Genomic DNA, 19438 nt, shown 5'->3' with positions numbered 1-19438 from the left:
ATTAAATAAATTTTATTTGAGTCAATAATTTCTGTAATTGAAACAAATGGTATTTAAGTAATTAATTCAAATAATAATTATTTGATACAAATAAATATTTATTTGATACTAATAAATGTTTAGGTATTTGATACTTATTTAGTATTTAATTAATTAACTAATTAATTAACTAATTAATTAACTATAATTAATTTACTAATTAATTTACTAAATTAGTATCAAATAAATTTTTATTTACATCAAATAATTATTATTTGAATCAATTAAAAAGTATTTGTTTCAATTACAGAAATTATTGGTCCAAATAAAATTTATTTAATTCAAATAAAAAGTATACATGGTTCAACTAAATATTTATTTGATAATAGTAAAGTAAGCGATTATTTAAATCAAATAAATTTTTTTTTTACTGTTTTGTTGAGTAAGGGTGTATCATAAATTAGTCGAAATTTAAATTTTTGAATAAGAACGCAGGTAAAAACTAAAATATTCCTCATGCTTTTCAAAAAAAAGATCTTTAAAATCATAAATTACGTAGAAAATTTTCCAAGAAAAATAGCCACATAAACTATTGTTATTGGATTATATTTCTTGGACAAAAAGGGTTTAATCTGTAAAGATATGCAACAAAAGCATAATAATAAACCTAAAATACATTTTGCAAATAATTCGAAATGAATTTTTTTTTTTTTGACAATTATTCTATTTACTTTGAGTGGAATAGTTTTTAAAATTATCAAAATTGGAAAAAAAATGAAAATTAAATAATTTAATTTTAATTATTTAATTTTAAAACATCAAAAATTAAAATTGATTAGCAAATAGAAAACTTTTAATTGCAAATATCCAAAATGCAAATTGAAAAATATAAAATAAATTCAGGTTGATAGTCACATTTCTAGGAATTTTCATCTTAAATTGCCAGCACTGTTGCTCGTGAGGCACAACTCCCATGGTGTTGGGCTCTCAGTCGCTAAAGTTCGCTGCATCGAGTCACAACTAACCAAGGGTTCAAAATTTCAGGTCAGAGACATTTTTCGTCTCTGTCTCTATTTCTATCTCTCTCTCTCTTTCTCTCTCATTCTTTCTATCTCTCCTATAATATCGCTTTCGATCCTCACCCGTGGTTCTCTTGCACGCAGCAGCAAGATAAAAAAAAAAATAATTTCTTTTATAATAAAACAAAAAAGAAAAAGTATATAGGTGATTTTTCGCGCGCCAAGGAGGCTGTGTGACAAAAAAAGAAAAATTTTTTTTTTTCTAAACTGTGGCGCGATGAGCGTCGGCCACAGTTGAAAACCATACCGTACGGTTTCCGTCGGAACGGGGTTGGGTCCCTAGTGACAAGTGGTGATGTGAGTGTTTTTTCTCGCGAGTTTTTTTTTGTGTGTCACACCTTATTTTCTCATAAGAAGGAAAATTTTCTCTTTTTTTTTTGGAGAAAAACTACCAGTGACTGTGTGAAAATACGCTCCTGAAAAATCCTGATTACGTATACACAAACTACCTGCGGAGAGACGAGAAAAATCCCATCGACAACAAGATGACGTGAGTAGTAACCTTCGAGATTCATTTCCATAATGGTATACCGAGTTTTCTTGTCAATTTTGTTTGTTTTTTTTTTTTTTGAAAAAAGAAATACAAATTCTCTTGGAAAATTTTTTTTTTGAGAGGATATATATATGTAAATAATTGCCCTAGACTTCTGATACCGACAGAGGCTGACTTCGATCCATATCGGATCGAATTCAGGTGGAGTCTCCGATTCCTGAATCTTAAAAAATATTTAAGACCACCGGTGTTTGCAAAATTTTGTCTTTTTTATTTAGAAACATTTCAAATTTAGATTTACATGTTCTCGCAATTGTTCAATATATCAAAACAAAAAAAAATGACTGTTTCTTTTTAATTGAATTATAGTAATTAATAAGATTTTTGAGGGGAAAATTTTATAAACAAATTTAAAGGAGAAAGAAAGTACGAAAAATGTTTAACAATTTTTTTTGGCCAAAAAAAAATTTTGCGATAAATTTCCACAAATTTTTTTTTTCGAATTTATTAAAACCCACATAAAAATTTGCAGCTACCTTATCATTCTGTAGAATTATTTTCTTAATTTCTAAGAATTAATTTTTCTCCCTCGTGTTCAAAATTACACAAAATAAATAGAAAACTAAAATTTCTGTTTCTATAAAAAAATGTTAGTCATGTAATAATTTTATTCAAATTTTTGAAATGGTAAATTATTAAACGAAAAAATCATTTTTATGGGAAATTTTTTTGAAACATAATTAGGATCTTTAGGCGAAAATTTTTCAAATAGGCCTGGAAAAAGGAGTTTCGATCGGCCATACCGGGAGATTCTTGTTCGTTTCTGATGGAAACAGGGTTGCCAGACCTCCAGAATTTTCAACTGGACATAAACCTTACTTTCTATATACGTATATATATATATATTTGACCAGCATCCCAAAATTCATTCAAAGTATTCAAAACAACATATTTTTCCTTACTCACCGGTACTGCACGGGGTTTTTTTTTTAATTCTTTATTATATTCACTTACTGAAACAAAAAATAAAAATTTCATTGTTAATATCATTTTTATATAAATAAATATTATTAATTTGTTAATAACAATTGTTATTGTTAACATTATTGTAATTTCAAAAAAATATATGAAGCTGAAGTACTCAACGTTTATGATAAACAATATTTAAAGAAATAATTTAAAAAAATGAAAAATTCTACAATTTTTTATCTAAAAAATATTTCTTGTAGTTTTCAATAATCAAGAAATTATACAAAAATATTTTTTCGGCAAAAAATTATAAAAATTTTCATTTAAAAAATTATTTCTTTAAAAATCGTTTATCATAAACGTTGCGTACTTCAGCTTTGTAAAAATCTTGTATTTTAAAATAAGACTAATTTCTACACTTAAAATAATATTTTCATTCTTCTGCTCAGTATTATCATTTAATTATTTATATAATTATTTATTGAATAAATTATTTAATTATTGAATCAGTTATTTAATTATTTATTTAATAAGTTATTTAATTATTTACTTAATTATTATCCAGTAAATTAATCAAATAAGTTACCTAATACTCTTTCGAAATTTAGCAAATTTGTTTTTTCAAATTAAGAAAAATAACACAACTATTTTTATGTAATAAAATGTCTGTTGAAAGTTATAAAACAAAAAATTTATACATATATATAGAGGTCTTTGGAAAATAAAACACGGGTGGAAAAAAAGGCAATTTGAATTTAAAAGAAATTCAAACGAAGTGAAAAGAATTTCATTTGTAAAACCTGTAGTCGAATCCCTTTTCAAATATGTAGTTTTCCCCAACTCAAATGAATTTCTTTTTACACACACACATATGCTTTTCAAAAAGAATTTTTCTTGTAAATGTTTTTTTTCCCGTACTTCACAATAATTATTCATTTTATGAGAAATTATCTTCAATTTTATACAAAATATTTGAAATAATAAAGTTTCATAATTTACAAGTTTATTATATTAATCAACTTGTTGAAAATACAATATAATAATATATGTTTTAATAAAAAATTTTAATAAATAAATAAAATTTTTCATTTAAATAAAACATTTTAATTCCAACGAATATTAATACAGTGAAAAAAAAATTTATTTGGTTCAACTAAACAAAATAAATATTTCCTTGAACTAAATAATTATTGAATCAATTAAATGTTTGTTTCAAATACATTGGTTCAAATACAGTTTATTTAATTCAAAAAATTATTTGCTTCAAATACACTATTTAATTTAAAAAATTATTTGGTTCAAATACACTTTATTTAATTCAAATAAAAATTATTTGCTTCCACTAAATATTTATTTAATAACCGATTATTTGAATCAAAATATTTTTTTTTTTTCTAGATAAATAAAACAAATTGCGTTCGAAATGAAAAAACAAATTCAAAAAAAATTACATATTCCATCGAAATGTAATAGTAACAAAAAAAAAAATTGAAAACGAAAAAAAATTGTCCCCATATAAAGAAAATAATATACATGGAAAATTCGGTTTTTTTTCTTTTTCTTTATTGCCATTGCGATAATATTTCAACTTGTGTGACTTTGGCATAGTAGTAGGCGGAAGTTGAGTAGCTCGAGTATCAATTCGTACGTGGATCAAGTATGGCTGTGCTCGGTCGAAACTATGCGAACCGAAGACACGAATAGAATCAAGCCACATATTCACTACTAGGTCGAAATAAGGCTTTTTTAACAGAAGCAAAATTGTTTTATCACACCTTCAAACTATACGAAACAGTTTTTTTTTAAAAAAAAGTGAAAAAAACAATCCAATGGAAAAATCAAATAGAGAATTGAGAACCACTGTTGTTTTCCCTCAAATCCCTTGCAAAACATATTTTCTACATTTTTATATATTGACTGAATTTTCTTTCAAGATTTTTCTCCCGGGTATTATATTAAACATTGTATAGTAAAATTTTCGAATTTTGCAATTGGAATTTGTTTTTCTATGAAAAACATTGACCTACATTATATTATAGAGAAAGATCGATTTAATTCCTATAGAAAGTGATATTCACAAAGGGGAAAAAAAATTACCAAAAAAAAAACTAACGAATTAGACTATTTAAAAAAAAAAAAATTTCAGGTAAATTAAAGTTTTTTATTCCTATATTATGTACCTTGAAAACTAAGAATCTTTTAGAAACGAAATCAGCTAGTCATCTTTCAGATAAGATAACTTGGCTTGGTAACGAAGGATCTAAATGGAAAATTTTTAAATATCTCCACAAGAAGAAAAATACTATACCAACATTATTCAATGTTTAACTGAAAAAATACAATAACTAAATTTAATTACAAATTACAAAAATTTCTCGCCTAATTTAAAATTATAAAATTTTATTGAAATTGTTTTGATTTATATTTCACAATATTCGGCGCGTACTCTTCTTTTTTGCAAAAGAAGTTGATCAAATATATTTTATTGTAAATAAAAATTGCTGCAAGAAGTTAAAAATCGAGTTAAAAATTATATATATTATATACATATATATATACGTCTGGTTTGAGAGTCACTGAAAAGTCGAGCGTTCTCGATTACCAGACCTATATCTACATATGTACATGGCGTCTTATATTGGACTGCGACTAAAAGGCAAAATGAAAATTCAAGTTTGCATTTTGAAAAAAAAAGATTCATTTTGAAAATTATAACTGTATAAATGCGAATTTTTGAATTTCTTTATATCAGTTATACGGAAAAAAAAATAATTTATTCCAAATAAATATTTACATTATCAAATAAATATTAACAATTTTTCGAAATCAAATAATAATTAAATAAACTGTATTTGAACCAATATAATTTCAAATATCATTTGATACTAAAAAAATAAATAATAAAATAAATATTTAATAATAAACAAATAAATATTTTTTTTAGTCTAAAGTCTAAATGAAAATAAAATTTTTTATATCATTTTTAAGTCATTTTTTTCAATGATCGAAAAAAAAATATTAAACGTTTCGTAAAATTTTTTAATTAAGATAATTTTGAAATTTGATTTTCAACCACTTTGTATATCGGTCGGGGATCACTTTATAAAGTAATTGTAACTTTGGGATTATCTCAAGTGGCCACAAAGTCTCATCAACTATATATATCGAGGAGAGTAAGATCCATGCATTCACCTTCATCCATGAATAGCAAATTCAGGAGAAAGTCTCTACTGCATATCGAGAAAGCTGGATTCTAAATTCGTCCTTGAAAATGTCGCCAATTATGTATTGAATACCTTCTTGAGAAAAGTTATTACTCTTATGCAATAAACAAGTTTTTTTTTTTTCTACTATTAAATAGTTAACATTTTCCATTAAAATTTATCAAATGTAAAACTTAGAATCTTAAAAACAATTTAATTTTTCAATTTAAATTTGAATATGGAAAAAATCATATTCCCCTAAATTCGGAATTACAAAAAAAAACAAAACTATTTAAATTTAAACTATAAAAAATTTAAACTAAAAAAAAATTTGTTTAAACAAAAATTTTGTTAATAAATAAAAGAGAGGAATTTTACGGTGAATCTGCGACTTGACATATAAAGTGGGTCACCAAGAAGACTCTACAATCATTTTGCCAACGCGTGCCAGATTCTATCTCGGTAAATCGCAACGCGGAAGGAATTTTATGAGGAAATTTTGAAAATTTTTTTTTTTATAACTTCTAAAAAAATTCCCTTGGAATATCAAAATAAGTGAATAAGTGAAGTGAATTCTAAAGGCTTAAAAAGATGATAAAAACAAATACTTTTCTAATTTTAATTTCAACTTTTAATATTTCAAATTACAAAAAAAAAACCGAAAGGATTCAAATTTGTTTTTATATACTCTTTGAGTGTATATTGTAAATAAAAAAAACTGTATTGAACTTTTCTTTATAAAGAAAAATTGGAGTTTTAAGACAAAAATTCGAGGCCCACCTGTATGGGGTGGATAATATAATTGCGACGGTATCTTCTAAGAACTTCTCATAAAATGCGCTTCAATGGCCTCGCATTATTGTTATCGAATGACCTCCTCAGCTCTCGGCCTTTCATGTCCTAATTATACTGTCTTTCTGCCGTCATTAACGTACCTATTTTGCTTTCATATATACATATAATATTTCTTCAACTATAATCGTTCAACACCATAAGAAATTTCAAGTGAAAAAGTACACAATTTGTTTCAAAGTATTTTTTATAATAATTATTTTTTAAACAAATTTTCAATTTTCAATTTTCAATATTCAAATTAAAATTACATTTTCTTTTTACTATTTAAACGAATTTTTTCGCACAACAAAATATTTATAGCCACCAAATTTTTTGTTTGGTAACATTTTTATTTTACAATTATTTTCTTTACATTAATTTTTATTTAAAAGAATTTTAATTCAAGAAAAATTTTTCATTTAATCATATATTTTATGTGATTCAAATTTGTAAATGAAAGAAATTCCAAATTTGACCGAATTTTCATTTGTCCGAAATTCACAAATGATCGAAGAAACCAATCAACAGAAAGATTACAGCGCAATTTTTGAAAATTGACCAATCACGATTTTTTTTTGATAATTTCTATAATTGGTCAATTTTAAAAAATTGCGCCAAAATCTTTCAGGTCGATTGTTTATTCGGCTATTTGTAATTTCGGACAAATGAAAATATGACGTCGTAATAATTCGTACAAATAAAAATTTGGACAATTAAAATTCGGGCAAATGAAAATTCGTACAAATTAAAATTCGGAGAAATTAAAATTAAGGCAAATGAAAATTTCGAGAAATTAAAATTCGGACAAATTAAAATTAAGAGAAATTAAAATTTGGACAAACAAAAATTCGGGCAAATGAAAATCCAGAGAAATTAAAACTCAGACAAATAAAAATTCGGTGAAATTATAATTCGGGCCAATTTAAATTCGGCTAATTTAAAATACAGACAAATAAAAATTCGGGTAAATGAAAATTCGTACAAATTAAAATTCAGGCAAATGAAAATTTCGAGAAATTAAAATTCGGATAAAATAAAATTAGGAGAAGTTAAATTTCGGATAAATAAAAATTCTGGCAAATGAAAATCCAGAGAAATTAAAACTCGGACAAATATAAATTCGGTGAAATTAAAATTCGGGAAAATTTAAATTCGGCTAATTTAAAATACGGACAAATAAAAATTCGGGTAAATGAAAATTCGTACAAATTAAAATTCAGGCAAATGAAAATTTCAAGAAATTAAAATTCGGATAAATTAAAATTAGGAGAAATTAAATTTCGGACAAATAAAAATTCGGGCAAATGAAAATCCAGAGAAATTAATACTCGGACAAATAAAAATTCGATGAAATTAAAATGCGGGCAAATAAAAATTCGGACAAATAAAATTTCGGGCAAATTTAAATTCGGCTAATTTAAAATACGGACAAATAAAAATTCGGGTAAATGAAAATTCGTACAAATTAAAATTCGGAAAAATTAAAATTCAGACAAATTAAAATACGGTGAATTGGAATTTCTGTCATTGAAAAATTCGAATTAGATAAAATTCGATTAAATGAAAATTCCTCTTAAATCACAATTCTATTTAAATTAAAATATTCTTATTCTGTCAAACAAAAAATTCGGCAGCTAAAAATTTTGTTATAGCTAAAAATCTGTATAAAAAGAAATTCTATCAAACAAAAATTCAAGCTAAAAATTTTCTATAAGTAAAAATTCGTATAAAAAAGTAATTATTGTTAATAAAATTCTTTAAAATTCGAATTAATGATTTTTTAAAAATAATCATGCGGTCCCCTTTTAAGAATAATTTTTAATTCAAAAATATATATACTCGGACTACTCATATATTATTGTTTTCTTTTTTCAATTTTATTGGATATAGATAATATTTACGGTATTATATGGGAATAATCGTTCCTTCTCGCACGAAACACGATACGATAAATTGCGAGAAAATGGAAGTATATGTATACAAAGACATGTTTAACAAGTTTTAAATTCATTCCAAACTGGTGTCGATATGCATTAATAATTCTCAAGTGTATATTTTTTTTAAAGATGCATTCTTTCCTAATTCCTACGATTTAACTATTTTGCAAAAATTTATTTAAATTTCAATATAAAAAAAAAAAAAATAAATGAAAAATATGTTTAAAAAAATGTGTGTTAAAAAATATTTTTTTTTTTTACCATCTATAAGTACTTGATAGTGCAAATTGAGTATATATGTATATAGTATGTACGTTGATGCACTCGACAACAGAACAAGCTCTGGCGACGAATAGCACTTTCGATCCGCATAGTCGTTGCCATGTCCTTGTTCGCAATGCCCACAGTGAGAAAAGAAAATTTCATGGAAATTAACACAGAAAAAAAACTACACTGATTCTGTATCAAGTCTTGCGGGAAAGATGTATAAAAAAAAACAATTCTCATAAAACATAAAATATTTTAATTATCTATTAAATTCAGTAATATTCTTAATATATTCCAAAAAAGTGCAGAGTATATATTTTTAATTTAAAAATAAATGAGTTACTGATAATTATTATTATTATATTATTTTAGTATTATTATTATTATTATTATTATTATTATTATAAAAAATATTAAATATTATAAATAATATATAACAATTTATATATTTTTAATTTAAAAAATAATAATATAAATATAATAATTATAAACAAAATAATAAATAAATTTTTTTTGTCAAAAAATCTCTGATTATTTTTTCTTCATACGCTTGCAATTTCTTTTTTCTTTTTTTTTTATTTATCTTATTATCTCGTTTCCGCGTGTGTTTGTCTAACGGTTTTTTTTCATAATGAATTAAAAACGTTATTAAAAAGTCCTTCAATACGTTAGAAAAAAAAGGCTTTTAAAAAAATTAATTGTACTCTTGACTGTTAATGATACTTTTATAATATGCATATATATGGAAGGGGGATATAAAAAGATTAAATTAATAAATGTTTGCGAGAAATCCGCAAGGAAGATGCAAATTCAAATGTGATGCAGATTGAAGTCTGCTAAAAAGTACTTGAAAAATATTCTCATATATATATATGTTATATGTAGAGACGAGGGACCCTACAGAGAAAGACGAGAGAAAGAGAGCGAGTGAGAAAATAGTGCTTCACTGCGCACAACACACACTTGGTTTTTACTTGCAAGGTTTCCAACTCGCATGCATATATGAAATTTTCGAAACCTGGGCACATTCAAAATTTGCACATATGAACTATTTCAAGCGTGTAAAATTTAATTAGCCTCAATCATATTTCAAAAACCTTAAATCTTTTCTTACTATTCGTTATTTGTATAACTTTTTTTTATAAAAAGAGAATTTTTTTTTTCCTTCGTTAAGAATTAATTCGATTTACTAATTTTTTAAACCATTTTGCAAACGCAACATTTTTGGAGTTTTTTTATTAAAAAATGAATGAAAAAAAATTGTAAATATTTAACTAAAACGGCCTCATTAATAATTTTAATTTTTTTCTTTTTTTTTTAAATTTTTGTTTACATAAAATTAGTTTATTTGGAAAAAGTAAAATGTTTGTTTCGTGCAAGAAATTTAGAAGAAAAAAAAATAACAAAATTACACATCATTAAGAATTTCGTAACCCGCACAACAATTAGTAAACGTTGTAATAATTTATTATTTTTATAGTTTTTTTGTAAGCCATAATCATCTAGCCAGAAGTCTATGATACAATTTGCCGACATAATTTTTTCTTTCATATTTAAGATTTCATTATAATGAAATTTCTAAACATTAACTTATAAGATATATAGAGAGAAAGTTTGCAGAAAATATATTTCGTTTCAATAGTGATCATTTAATCATAATATATTTCACGATACAGAATTTTGAATTTTTTTTAAAAAAAATTATATTAATTCAATGAATAGAATGGAAAAAAAATTAATTTGATTCAAATAATCGGTTAACTATTATCAAGTAAATATTAATTTGAACCAAATAATTTTTATTTTAATGAAATATAAAAAATATTAGAATTTCTATATTTGAAATTAATACCATTTAATTGACTCAATAATTATTTAATACAAATAAATATTTATTTGATATAATAAACCGATTATTTGAATCAAATTTTGTTTTCAGTGTATATAAAATACATCGCAATTATGTGGCATATACTCTTGAATGTTTCATATATACATAGTGAAAAAGAACGTGCTTTAAATACTTCGGCAAATGTTTGAATAAGTCATTTTTAGTTTTAATTTTGTTATATAAGACTGTTAATCACTCCCTCGTTAAAGTCGATCCATCGGTTGTCTACCTAACTTAATCCGTGGTCGTTAATTAATGGCTTTTGCGAAATCGTTAAACTCAATCTGCGGGCTTATTCACTTGTTGTCGCTTAAGGTTATAATTTGACAAAAAAGAAAGAAAGAAAAAAAAAAAGCTTTCACTGAATAAATAGGAAAAGTATCTTTCGAATGATAAGAAAATTTGAAAAAAAACTGATTCAATAACAATAAATGAGTTACTCTCTAAATTTGAATCAGCTAAAATCCGCTGATTGGCAGCGAATAGTCGCTGATTGAAAAAGCTATAAGTATGCAGCTGCGAATCAGCGACTAACAACTATTTCAATCAGCGGAATACTCCATTTTAAAATAAATTTATCTTCCGACGAAAATGACCGACGTTCGCCGATTCGTGTTTCGCTATTTTATTAGCTGTAACCGCTGATTTGCAGTGAAAACTTTATTCGCTGATTCAAACAGTGAAATTTTCGCTAATTCAAATTTAGAGAGTACAACTTGTATTAATTATTAAAAAAGAGGCTACAAAAAAATTCAAAAATTACTATAAAAAAAGTAGTTTCAATTTTTGATAAAGATAGATAATAATAATAATTAATAAATTATTTTATTAATTATTATTATTACTATTATTACTATTATTATTATTGTATTATTATTATTATTATTATTATTGTATTATTATTATTATTATTATCATTATTTTATTATTATTAATATATTAATTTATTTATTAATAATTAATAATAAATAATTAATGAAGTTTTAATCATAGTTATTTTTTTTTTTTAGTAAAACTAATAATGATGGTCATAAGGTCAAGTTTTTTTTTTTCTCTCTGTGGGGTACCCCTCTGGAATAATTTTGTGGGGTCTCGTTTTCATATGGGGGAGGAAAGTTTCTTTCTAATATAAGTTTCTCTCCCTCGTGTTGAGGGAAAATTCACGCATGCTCACTACTATTTTACATATATATTATATATATAGCAGTAAAAACTATATATAGAGTTCCGGCTGATTAACAATTTATTTCGCATAGCTAAAGAATCCATTTATCAAGGAGTTAGTTCTAATTTCTTGGAATTGAAAACATTTAATCGATTTTTGCCAATAATTACTAGCCCCCCCCCCCTCTCTCTCTCACCCTCTATCATATATTTTTATATATCTCTAATTTATTTTATTGTACTTTCAAAAATTTGATAAAATTAATTTTATTTCTACTCTCTAAATCTGAATTAGTAAAAATGTTTACTAATTTAAATTACTCACTTTTTGCTTTAGAATTAGTTAAATTTTACTAATTGTTAGTAAAAGTTACTAATAATTAGTAAAATTTTACTAATTCAGAAGCAAAAAGTGTGTCACTAATTCAAATTAGTAAACATTTTTACTAATTCAGATTTAGAGAGTAATTTTATTTGTTATTAAAAACAATTTTTTAATTTGTGGTTATGTTAATGGGCTAAGAACATTTTTAAGTAATGTAAAAATTATATTAGAAAAATTGGCAGAAGTTGAGTAAGAAGAACTTGGCACCGTCTCATTAGTAACTTCCAGCTAATTAAGAAATTACGGGAATAAATATATATACATATATATGTAGAAAGATCTTCAATGAACATTAGTTTGTAAATGAATTGGGAGCCTATTTAATGCGCTATGAATATAACGGGTTGAATATATATATATTTATATATATATAAACGAGAATCTTTCGCGCTTGTATCCACCGGGGTGTATTTATCGACGTGGTTGAACCGAAAGTACAATAACCTCAATTGAAGCCGATGCGTCGAGGCGGTCTGCTGAACCCAAAACCAATTTCCAAAGCCGAACTACATATGGGCTTAGATCTATATATATATATATGTATATACAGTCAACACATTCAAAAAATTTCCCATCATGAAACCAAAATCAAGTTTGCAAATCTAAATTCTCAAATCTGGAATTAGAAAACTATTTTCATGAGCCAAAAGTTTTGAACGTTCAAATGAACAATTTTTTTTTTTTGTAACTTCTTTAAGTATGAATTTTATTACAAAATATTGTTTTAAATATATCTAAAAAGAAGTTAGTAATTTAATATTTGTTTAATTTACTGTTTTATTTTACATTAACATTTTACATTTTACATTAAAATTTTACTAATTATTAGTAACTTTTACTAACAATTAGTAAAATTTAACTAATTCAAAAGCAAAAAGTGAGTCACTAATTCGAATTAGTAAACATTTTTACTAATTCAGATTTAGAGAGAACATTATAATTTTTTTAAATAATTTATATAGATTGAAAAAAATATTTTATTCATTTGAACGTTCGGAACTTTTATGGCTCATTTCAATTACTAAATTACTTTCATAAATACTTCAACGGCAAAATAAAAATTTTAATCATTTAAAATTCTCTATTCTTCACTAATTTAGATTTAAAGAGTAAAAATATTTCGAAAATCTTATTTTAAGAATCATTTAATTAAGTCTTTAAATCTAAATTACAGAAAACAAAGACTCGAACTATAAAAATAGTAATAGAATTTTTTCTCTTTCAATCAGACTAATTTTAATTTAATGACTACTATATATTGTAATTTTACTATTTTAATCACCGATTAAATTTAGAGAGTATGCAAATTTTTACAAAAATAGCAATTGTTAAAAAAAAATCATATTAATTATTTGAAAATTTTGTGGATTATTTCTTACTGATACTTTTATATAGTATATAAAATGATATACAAACAACAAGAAAAACAAAGATGCGCGTGTTGTATGATTGATCACTTAAAAATAATCAAGAAGCGTTGGAGATAAAGAGGGTGATTACCATCAAGACTCATAGTCTGATTGAAATGATACTGATAATTTTATTATATTTAAATTTTAACCAGAATTTAATTTGATTTCAATTTTTTTTAAACAGATGAAAAATTAATACTGTAAAAACAAAATAAATAGAAATAAAGTTACAAAAAAAAAATTTACCTATTTTGTAGTCAAAAATTTAGAAAAACTAATTTACGTATATATAAATTGCTCTTTACGACTTCAGTGACATTTCATTAATTCAGACTTGAAGTGTAAGAGAGAGTTCATAAAACGGTAAATAGTACAATTTACTAGTAAATATATTTTTTACAAAAATCCAATATTTCTGAGTTGAAATTTTTGGAAAATATATTTTTTTTATATATCTTTCGTAGATATATAGTAGTTATATTTCCTGTATAATAAATCTTTTAAAATTTCCGACCCTCGCAACTTTTGAAACACCCCGTATAACCTACACTATTACACGCAGTATTCAAGTAACAGTACTGTGCTTGGAAGCACATTACGAGTCGATTCACACACCCAACGAAGCAAACCGTCACGAAAGAGAGAGACCGTATTCTAGACCCACAGAGCAGAGTCCCTGCTTGGACGAGGCTCAGTGGTTCTCATTTTGTCAACTATATATATATATAATAATAATAATACCTTACAGGAAATAAAATCTAACACTTTTCATTAACTCTTAATTTTATAAAAAACCCAATTCCTATAACTATAAAAATTACATAAGAAAACTATTCTAATTTCAAAATTAATTTACCACAGGCGTCTTAAAGTAAGATTTTTACTGTATACCTATATTGAAAACTTCAAATTAACTTCAAATATAGCTCACACTGACCAATTTGATGGCATAATAGGAGTGCGCTTAATTCAAATATGATGGGGATTTTAGTTTAATGTTTGGTTTTGACGATGATGGAAATCCTAATTTATTATCAAAATTGAATTATACGGTGCGGGAGAATTCTCATTTAATCAATTTTATAGAAATTCCCTAAATTATATTTAAATAAAGAAAAATTGCAAGTAGAGAAAATTTTATTTAAAAATAAGAATTTATTATTATTACACTGAAAAAAAATTTATTTGATTCAAAAAAATCTATTACTTTATCAAATAAATATTTATTCCTATCAAATAATTATTTGGTTCAATTAAATATGATATTTGTTTCAAATACAGAAATTATTCAAATACAATTCAAATAATAATTATTTGGTTCAAGTAAATATTTATTTGATAATAGTCAAGTAATCAAGTATGTATTTGAATCAAATAATTTTTTTCAATGTATTATTATTATTATTATTATTATTATTATTAGTATTATAATATTATTGTAAGACGATAAATTGGATTAAAATAAGAGGTTATTTTAATAGCTTAAAATTTTATCTGATATATTAAATTTAACTATACAAAATATTATGCAGAGGATTCAAACAATAAAAGCAATTTTTTTTGTGCTTTTTACAGACGTCCGTGGTTTTGGCTGATGCCTAAATGGTGGCTCTGAGGGGTCCCTAAGGAAGCATGAGGGAACGAACACCCTCTGCCGATGACACCCCAAAGAGGGCCCCACCAGCGCCACCTAGAGGTGAGTGTCGAATTTCCAAAAAATTTCCAATCAACATAAACTTATTCGAATCAAAACTAACAATTCTTAAATAATAAACCAACATTTAGGAAATTAAAATCGAAACTAACACCGCAAATTTTAAAAAGCATTTGTTAATTTTTCTCAGATATTGTGTTTTCACAGAAAATTAAAAGTCATTAAAATAAGCTGTAACGCTTATTATTTTAATCCAATTTTGCTTATTTTAATACCAAAATGGATTAAAATAATAAGCGTTGAAGCTTATTTTTATGCCTTTTAATTTTCTGTGTTCTTGTATTATATGTAAGAAGAAAAAATTTGTCTTGTTTTTTGATTTGAACTTTTTTTTTATTTGGAAACTGATTAATCAATCACAGGAATATTGCAATATATAATATGTAATATTGCAATTTATAGTTACATCTATAGCATATCGATAATCCATGTAACTCTAATCAAAAACAACCTTATGTGATCATTCCCAAGGCCTCGATACACAGTACTCGTAACGCACTTGTATTCAATATATAACCTACAAATATATATATATACTCGCATACAACTTGAAGCAACATTATCAGACCTAAGTAGTAGTGAAGTGCGTATATGTAATAGTCATTTCAAACTTATGGATTATAGTCGACAAATTTATAAACTTTTTCCATGACCCAGTATCATCAATATATAGATTTTTATCTCACTATTTTTTTGACAAACGAATTCCAAATTCTTTTTTACCAATTCATTGTTATACACTGAAAAAAGAGTTAGGTATTGTGACAACCAAATGTTTGGTTGGTATTTAAGCAACCAAAATTTTAATTTTCTCAACCAACATTTGTTTGACACAATCAAAATTAGAAAAAACTGATTTTTGTTGTCCTAACTAAAGTTTGATTGGGACAACCAAAATTTTGTTGATTCAACAAAAAAATTTTGCGGTTCCTTAAATATACCAACCAAACGTTTGGTTGTCAATACCAAACCCTTTTTTCAGTGTACATAAATGAATTGCCCATAAAAATCCCTATTCACTGAATTTTAATTTGCCACTGAATTTTTATTTGCCCGAAATTACAAATGGTTAAACAAACAATCGATTTTGGCGCGCAATTTTTCGAAAACCGACCAATCACAATTTTCTTGATAATTTTTAATTGAATTTTCAAAAATTGCGCCGAAATCTTTTTGTTCATTATTTGTTTGGCCATTTATAATTTCGGGCAAATGAAAATTCAGGCAAATTAAAAATTCTATTAATTAAAAATTCGTACAAATAAAAAAATAAAATAAAAATGTCAACATATCCTACGGGTGTGCGACAACTTTCAAAACGTTCAGTGTATAGACCACATATACTCAGTTTGTGGCGTATATTCTCTGTCGTTGCGCGCATAATCCAGCACCAAAGTGCAAGCGCACGTGTAATGTCGTGTGTGCGAATACTTTCCAACTCACGCGCACACTCACACACAAAATTCCTTCTTCATCTTCACGCTTTTTACACTACATATATATATATATAAAAGTACGATAACTCTTAAAATACAAGAAAAATTCAAAATATTTATAAATATATCGTCAAAATACAGGAAATTAAAATAAAATTTCTTTCAATTAAAAAAAAAGAGTTCGACTATAATCAAAATGAAATTTTCTTACTTTGATTCATTATGTAATTAATTAATATATTAATTAATTATATGCAAATGTAACTCCAATCAGTAATTTAAAATTTATTATAAAATAATAATTATTAATAGTTAAAGCATTATATAAACTGATTTGATAATTTGTAGTACTGTATTTTTTTGTAAAGTAAAGAGATCATTAACATTTACTCAATTTTCAACGATTAACAAATATATTTATTTTTTTTTTTCATTGTGTTAAAAGTGAATTTTTCCAATCATTCCATTCGTGTATATATATATAAGCGAAAAGGGACACATACTACCAACATTGAAAAGCAAACTCACATAACAAGCGGACAACACACGACGACAGTTCATTAAATACAGAGGAAAAATGGCGTACATATAAACGACTATTACACTTTTTTTTTATCGCAAACGACAAATAGTAAAATTTCTATTTTCCAACTAAAAAAAATTCTGTCAGACAAAAATTATTATTAACTAAATGTTCACTTCGACCAAAATATATATTTTTTTTTTTTTGATGAAATTCAGAAAGCTATCGCGTTCTTATCAACATTATACCCTAAAGTTTATTTCAAAGCCTGAACATCTCATCTCAATATATATATATATATATATGAAAACAACTGTAATCACGCTAATAATCACACACAGCCAAGAATTCCTTATAATGTCAACAACCTACGTTTAAAATACCTTCATCGTTTTTAACTGATCTTGTTTTCAAAGTGATCATATTTAAATGCAAATTGACAAGAAACTAATAAGAACTAGAAAATTTTTAAAATAGCTCAATACAAAAAAAGGAGAAAAAATATATTTATCTCAGGTAATTATTTGTTTTCAAAAAGAATTTCAACTTAATTATATAATCAACTAAAAATTAAATAGAAGAAAATAAAAAATTTTAAACTTTATATATTCTTTGATGTAAAGGAATTTTAAATAATTTGAAGAAAAAGGTATATAGAAATAATTTCCAGTGAAAATAAAGAAGGAGAGAGAGAGAGAGAGATTTAATAAAATTAATTTACTATAGTACGAAGGTCACGATGATGAGAGAACATTTGCTTTATGTACTTAGTATATATGTACATAAAGCAAAGAAGAGCAAAAATAATTGAAAAGAAAATGAAATTGCTCTTGTCTTATCTCATCTCGATTGGCATTACTTTGTTTCCCGTGTGACGAGAATATAAAGCTTCAATTACAAAGTGCGAACAATAACAATAGAACATTAATAAGGTTAAGATTTTCATTTATACTTGTTTAGCGATCGTTAAGCCTCTAATATATATATTAAATGTAACAAACTTTTACATTTATAAATATTTAATTATTTATTAATTACAATAAATTATTAATTTTCATAAATTAATTACAATAAATTAATAATTAATTAATGGATTAATGAATAATAAATAATTTAAATAATATTAAGATTTGAATTACAAAAATGATTATACTCTAAGCAAAAATGCCATAATCAATTAAATTAATAAAACAAAAGAATTCACCTGGAATAAGTGAAGCATTTGGAGTAAATAAATTATATTTTCTTACAAATAAGTCATAAGGGAAAATTATATAGTTATTCCAATAAATGTTTTAGTTAAACCTACTATTGTTTGCACTTTAAAAAGGAAGGCATCAAAAAAAATTTCTTTCCTCAATATATGAAAAAATTTTTTGTATAAACTATTTTCAGATTTCTGTATATAATTTTACACTATTCACAAAAGCATATATTTACAAATTTCACACATATATAAAAATCTGATAACCCATGCGATAGAGTAGGGTCATTGAAGAATCATTATATAGCACGTGTCACTACTGTTTATACATGCTAATTTTTCTTTATTGCAAAAATCATAAAAAGAATGCTCATCACACATATATTAGAAAATAAACCTGACAAAGGATTTGAAATTACTATTTTTATATATAAGAATTTACAACACATTGAGAAATTTTTCATTTAAAAAATATCTGTTTTTTTATAGTATATGAAACGTACCAAATAATATTGAAAATTAGTATGGACCATATTAATTTTTAGTATTATTTGGTTAGAAACTAGTAAAATTACCCAAAAAGAATAGTATCAATTACAAATTTCTTTTCCGTTACGAAATTTTGAGACATTCCATTTATCCAAAAAAAAAAAACTCTAATCATAAAGCAGAACGAAGATTAGAGGCAGCTTATTATTACAAAAGGGAGTAGAATTGGAAATGTTAACATTATTTTAATGTTCACTTATGATCTCATATACACAGACAGTGATCATTCGAGGTAGCAACCTCCTTTGGCGTTGTAGGGGAGGATATCGATTCCCAGCCCCCACCAAGATGGTTGAGGACCGGTACTTCCGGATAAAAGGGCGTTAGGAGAAATGGCCGTGTTCTCTCTCTCTCTCTTTCTCTTTGCAGAAAACAGATAGACGTGCCCAAGGGGAACAA

General features: G+C 24.9%; 1 protein-coding gene across 1 annotated transcript in view; it reads left to right on the top strand.

Annotated features, from left to right (window-relative positions):
* The first annotated feature begins 953 nt into the window (after positions 1-953).
* Positions 954-19438, top strand: part of LOC127282848 (protein PFC0760c) — a 41628-nt gene continuing 23143 nt past the window's right edge. The window contains exons 1-2 of the mRNA XM_051307385.1: positions 954-1548; positions 15189-15309. Coding sequence (XP_051163342.1) covers positions 15246-15309 — 64 coding nt within the window. The 5' untranslated portion in view covers positions 954-1548; positions 15189-15245. The remainder of the gene's footprint in view (positions 1549-15188; positions 15310-19438) is intronic.

Source organism: Leptopilina boulardi, unplaced genomic scaffold (assembly GCF_019393585.1).
Source record: "Leptopilina boulardi isolate dan_hultmark-lab unplaced genomic scaffold, ZJU_Lbou_2.1 LbouV2_302, whole genome shotgun sequence".
NCBI classification, from domain to species: domain Eukaryota; kingdom Metazoa; phylum Arthropoda; class Insecta; order Hymenoptera; family Figitidae; genus Leptopilina; species Leptopilina boulardi.
The sequence above is the reverse complement of the archived record's forward strand: the minus strand, read 5'-3'. Positions and strand labels throughout refer to the sequence as shown.